Source organism: the organism of the source record quoted next, unplaced genomic scaffold (genome assembly GCF_019419815.1).
Source record: "Pyrus x bretschneideri cultivar Hongxiangsu unplaced genomic scaffold, Pyrus_bretschneideri_v1 Contig34, whole genome shotgun sequence".
Classification (NCBI taxonomy): Eukaryota; Viridiplantae; Streptophyta; class Magnoliopsida; order Rosales; family Rosaceae; genus Pyrus; species Pyrus x bretschneideri.
The window spans coordinates 5,215,464-5,221,463 of record NW_025999657.1 but is presented as its reverse complement, the minus strand read 5'-3'; the positions used below and the strand labels follow the sequence as shown (position 1 = coordinate 5,221,463).

General features: G+C 33.8%; 1 protein-coding gene across 1 annotated transcript; it reads right to left on the bottom strand.

Moving 5' to 3' along the window:
* Window positions 1-1,763: 1,763 nt before the first annotated feature.
* On the bottom strand, window positions 1,764-3,668 carry LOC103965216 (NAC domain-containing protein 7-like). The gene is made up of 3 exons (XM_009378235.3): window positions 3,489-3,668; window positions 3,123-3,394; window positions 1,764-2,697 (listed from the first exon to the last, which is right to left on the bottom strand). Exons 1-3 carry the CDS (start codon window positions 3,646-3,648, stop codon window positions 2,017-2,019), a joined length of 1,113 nt encoding a protein of 370 aa, XP_009376510.2. The 5' UTR covers window positions 3,649-3,668; the 3' UTR covers window positions 1,764-2,016.
* Between the last annotated feature and the right edge of the window lie 2,332 nt (window positions 3,669-6,000).

Genomic DNA, 6,000 nt, shown 5'->3' with positions numbered 1-6,000 from the left:
GTCCCACACCAGCTAAAATTTAAAGTAAACAGAGCGGGTTCATCAAGTCTAAATCTGCAAGACTTGTTGCTCAACCTGCTGCTGGCTGGCCGGGAAGCTGAGGCGGTAGACAATCAATACCTAAATTTATAAGCACCGCCGTGCTGCATATGCATGTTTAAAAGTTTTCTGTTATTAAGGGAACCACACTTGTTCAAGAATAGCTTCTGCTGCTCGATCGAGTCATCTTTTTGCAAGGTATGCAAAGTAGAAAAATTAGTCTCTTTGTTATGACATGCAAATTCTAATTATAACCTTTATTTCAACATATTTATATATAGCTTTATTTTTCTTCTGATCATTGACCATTACATATATATGGTTGCAAATATAGCACAAAAACCGCCATATTCCTTTCTGTCTAGTAATTGCAATTCTTCCAAATGTGTGTGCTACAATCAGAAAGGAAACCATAAATTCAGTTTTTATTCCAAAAACTACATATACTGTTGGTAAGAGCCCTTGGGGATTGTAAGAGTATAGTTCACCAGGGAAAGTTAGTGGCTTTGATACAAACTTACCTTTGCTATTCATTCATGGAAGATCAGAAAAGATTTCTCTTCAAGCCTTTATTCGCCTCACCAAACGGAAGAATGAAACAGCTCACAATAAGGTGTTCAATACAAAGCCTCCCTTTAAATAAGCGCTAACCAGTTAGTAATATTTTTTGTGCTAAACAATTGCTTGGGACTACTATATATATATGATATCCTATGATCTGAACCGTTCATAATTCAGGTTCTCATTGAAACATCTCCTGCGAAGGGTCACACAAATTGTAAGGTCATTTGGTTATTTATAAAATATAGTTAGCTATATATAACTTTAACCATCCTGATTTAAAAGTGTACTAAATATAGATTCATTTAACAAAGTCTCAATCATGCATGGTTTATAGCTGCTGACTTGTGCTGCTGAGTGGACCGTGATCTTTCAGCTGCTGTGCATATGATGTCCCAAATTACTTATGCTTTTCCACGACCTCCCTTCCACATGGCGTGCATGATATATAAGTGCTAAGTTAAAGCACAAAACTCGCTGGACATCTACCTTCTGGGTTATGATCCTTTTGTTTTCTCTTTCAGTTGTGCAAACTACACAACAGCTCCGACCGGCCTTGTTGAAATACGATTAGAAAAGCATTCTCTAATCATTGTATGTCACAAACAATTAAGGCAATCTGTTAACTAAGAACTATCCTTTCAATTAATGTCCAATCGTAAGTAATAGCTATATGAGCATGATCATGTTCTTTCCACAGAATGAAATTGTCATTTTCAAAAATCTCTCAGGAGATATTAAAAGTGCTAGCTGTTCATCTAGTCTGAAACAGTAAACATTGCGTAGCAACCTCTCTCTCAAAAGGGCAGCTATTGACTAGCTAGTACCAAGTATATCAACACCATGTCAGATACCGTAAATTGTTGTCGTGTACCAAACAATTTCTTTTCATGCATTCGTGGTAAAGTGGTACACATTCAGCTTCAACATATGTACTCATGCCACCTGCCCTATATACATGATCACAATTAATACAAGCTGACTTCAAGTACAGTATATCTGATCAAGAAGATTGTAGGGAGTTTTACTTACTAAAGTAGCATTCCAAACAGTAGCCATGTGAAATAAGGCAAAATACATTCAACAAATATTGCAGTCCACATACTATATATAGGGAGTTAGGCTGTGCAACGTCAAAAGGGTCCTGATGTAGTGGGATCGTTTGGATTGTTACGACCTCTAGCAAATGGTTTGAAATTGATTCACTAAGTTATTTTATAATTAAACATATAACTGGTCACCCTAGTTGTCCTCTATTCATCAACACAAAAAGTCACAAATTTAAAGTCGAATAGGTAAAATTAACACCATAATTGTGTTTTCTTATGTACAGCATCGATCCCTTTAAAGTGTACCTCCTACGATTAGTTAGTATCATGTAGTGGCTAACAGTTACTGTAATATTCATGTTCTTGATCATTTCCAGAGATCAATTTGGCAACTAGAGGTTGATGTTGAGGCGTAGTACTCCTGTCCATTATTATTATAGTCTGGCCTTCTGGAAGCTTCATTGGCAAGCATATTAATGTGTTCAGCCACATGAAATGTTTCTTGTGCATTGGAGTAATTTGTGACTTCCTTGGAAGCATCTTGCTGGTCATGGCTGAGCTGTGATGCAACATACTTGTCAAGGGCTCGCCAATCCTTCACTTGATCAACAACTTGTAGATAATCAGTGTTGTTGTAATGCATATGTCCTGATGACGACGCAGATGAGTTGAAAGGATTTTGCGGGCAGAAGTAATGCAATTGCTCCTCTTGTGTGAGTATGGAAGACTGCATGACATAATTACCATATGGGGTAGCTGGCTGATGACGAACTTTGGGGCTTTCCAATTGAGGGAGCTGGAGAAAAGAGTCATGATGATGATGTGGCATGTTGTACTGCAAATCAAGCTCTGGCTTGCATTGTGAATAGTGTAGCTGCTGCTGATATTGTGATGATACGTAAGTGTGGGAAATTGATGTTCTTGGAGAGTTATCAAGTTGTTGCATGAATGGGACTTGGTCATAGCAATTTGGTGACTCGTAATCTCCCATTCTCCTCACTGTTGGCAATTTTTTCTTGAACACTCTACACACAACCCATCCTTCTTCCTGCATGGTGCAATCATATAGGAATATTTGGTGCTTTTATGGCAAAGGAACATATATAATTGTGAAGGCGCATAAATTCATCGATCCTGTTCGATAAAAGAAAGTACAGCGCATGCATGGTATGAGCAGTAACAAACCAATACTTGATTGTCTTAATTTTTGCTTAAATTTCTAGATATGCATGGAAGGAATAAGTAAAAGCTTGAAATGTAGTTGTATAAATTGATACGCTTAGCTCAGATACCATATTCTATACCAAATATAAACTGAAGTTATTCGGGGGAAAGGGTCAATAGATATGTAACTATATCTATATGTTCTAAAGTATATTAGGCACAATCGATGTACGTAGGACTAATGCACAACATGTGACATGTAATAAGCTCATAGCTTAAAACAAAAAACAAAACTTAATATGTACTTGCCTGAGGAGTTCCATTTTCACTAGTTTCTAGTCGATATTCATGCATGATCCAATCTGACTTCTGTCCATTTGGAGCACGGCCTTTGTAGAAGACTAAAGTCTTTCTCATGCCAACAAGGAATTTTCCTCTGTAAATAGCCTTATCTCTTCCTGTAGCTTTCCAAAACCCGGCTTTTGTTGCCCTATTTGATCGATGTCCGGTAGGGTACTTCTTATCTTTATGGTTAAAGAAGTACCATTCATTCTGATCACCACTTCCTATTTTGCACAAATCTGTCCAAATCAATATTATAATGGTGAACATGAACAGTGGATAATAAATCAAGTTCGTCTAGTATAACCAAACCATGAATTAATTAGTTAGTACCTTCAAGATCCCATGGCTCAATCTTATAGAGATCAACATCTCTGACGACATCAAAATCAATTGGTTTCGAAGCAGTCTTCTTTCTAAGATAATAATCAACAAGTTCTTCATCTGTGGGATGGAATCGAAAGCCTGGGGGTACATGTGAAAGCGTATCCATATTCTTCGGATAATGATGAAAACCTGCATTAATTTAAACTTGAACAGTACATTCAAACCAAAATAGAAAAACATGAACAAATAATAAGCAATATGATTAAGGTATATTACAAATTTTTTCTCCGGGCTGTGAGAGGATTATGTGCGAAAGTGAGAGAAGACTATATCTTTTACTGACTTCAAAATTAGTTTTGCATATCTAAAGTTCTAATACAAATTTCATATTAATAAAGTATACACACGCATATATGATTAATGTTCTCCTGCTACATGAATAATTTGGATCGTAGTTTAGGAAAAGAATAATATTGCACATACATTAGTGCCAAAATAACAAACCAAATTGTTTAGTTATAGACCAATATTGTAGTATAACTGTGTAAATACGCGATCACACAATAGCTGCAAAGTTTTTTTTTTTTATTTTTTTTTATGTCATGTTCCTATCTTTCAAATAAAATATGCACCATATGATTCTAGTACAAAAAAAAGCATCACGTAGCGGGTATATATGAAGGGTAGGAACTTGAGATCACAACTACTTTCAATCCTGTTGACTCTTACAGTGGAGTACTATTCGAAAGAAGCCTTCTATTTTCTAATTGGTTCCACAGAAAACAAGAAAACGGAGAAAACCCAATGTTACAATGATTAAGAAATCTTATGTCGAATGGCTAAAATACATAGCATATGTATATAAACCTAGAGAATTGATAAAAATAAATAGATATACGTAAAGCTAGAGAAGAACCCTAGGGGCAAATTAATTAAGAATTCTGACAAAAAAGGGGGAAATCAAAAGAAAACCTAAAACTTACCAAATTAGAGAAGATATCGTCCTATAAAATCTCCCCTCGTCACCAGATATTGTTAAGAGAGATTATGGGAGATTATGCGAAGGAAACCAGTTGGCGTGTTAATTAATCTGTTAATCTGCTACCAATTAATCTACGGTTCTACCTTTTGTTTTACCGATTATAAAACATGGCAATAGATTCTTAACAAACAACAAGCTAGATACTTATAACATTCAAAATGGGAGACAATTAGCAAGAAGAATATTTTCATTAACAATCAATAAATTATTACAAGGCCATGAACTTGGTATTACTAAATAAAAGCCAGCACCTAGCTAGGAGTACCGGAGAACAAGATCAAAAAAGAAAATTAATATGACTCGCCATCAAAGCATAAGGCTACTATTATATATTGGTGGTGAGATGAAGAAAATTAGTGTTGTAATATCTTGATGAACTAATTAACTGGTTTTTTTTTTTTTTTTTTAAAGACATGATGTTCTCACTGTTACATGTAAATCAGTTTAACATTGTAAACACTGAGGCATCATCCAGTTTAACAAAAAATATATCTGTTGAACTGAAAAATGTATTCACAAAATTTACCTATAAAAAAGATACGTTTAATGAAAAAAAAAGTTGACCTTAGATTCAATTACATAAAAAAGAAGATGTGAAAGAAAAACTGTAGTAATTAATTGCATGATAAATTACAGAATACAAGATTTTAGTGATATGGAAGACCTGGGATCGAAGCTATTATTTTATTTTACTTCATTCGATCCATAGATAATGGATGATGATTAGTATAATCTTTTTCTTTTTCTTTTTTCAATCGATCAGCCCATAATAAAAGGTCATTTAAAAAAAAATTAAATTAAATTAAAAAAAAAAAAGCCCCAAACACATATAAACACATATAAATTAGAGATGCGTATTAACCATACGCAAAATGGCTCCTTGTGTGAATTGAAAAAAGATAACACATTCAACTATAATTCATGTAACTAAATCAACTATAATTCATGTAACTATCTGATGATAAAAAATAAAAAAAACAACGTTAAAAGAATAGTTACCATATATCCAGAAACAAAATGATTATGCATGTAGGACTCCTTTTAATGATTTTGTTTTCTAATATTCCAAACAAATTAAAAAAATGAATTTTTTTTCATGTAACCAATATGGTATGACATGTTATAGACAGTATAGATCCATATTGTATAAGGAAATGAAAACTCCATCAAGTTGATCAAAAGAGAGAAGACATTTTGATCACTCGGGTAAACCCAGTATTGAAAGATGTTAAAAAGCTCGATGGAAGATATTACTAATCAAAGAAGACTAATGTTTTTCCACATGTTATAATATTTTGCCAAGTGTTAGCTATATTATATATATATATATATATATATATATATATATATATATATATAAATGAAGCACACACATCACGAAAATTGAAAACAACCAGATCGATCGATTTATGCCATTCCATAGCAAGAGAAACATGATCACCCTACAAAATAAGCTTTAATACCAAATAATTCATG

Bases quoted from the DNA above. Each gene is read 5' to 3' on its own strand.
- LOC103965216 (XM_009378235.3), bottom strand. From the start codon at position 3,648: ATGGATACGCTTTCACATGTACCCCCAGGCTTTCGATTCCATCCCACA. The intron at 3,395-3,488 runs GTACTAACTAAT...TGATTTGGACAG, and splicing joins TGAGCCATGGGATCTTGAAG to ATTTGTGCAAAATAGGAAGT. The intron at 2,698-3,122 runs GCAAGTACATAT...TGCACCATGCAG, and splicing joins GTGAAAATGGAACTCCTCAG to GAAGAAGGATGGGTTGTGTG.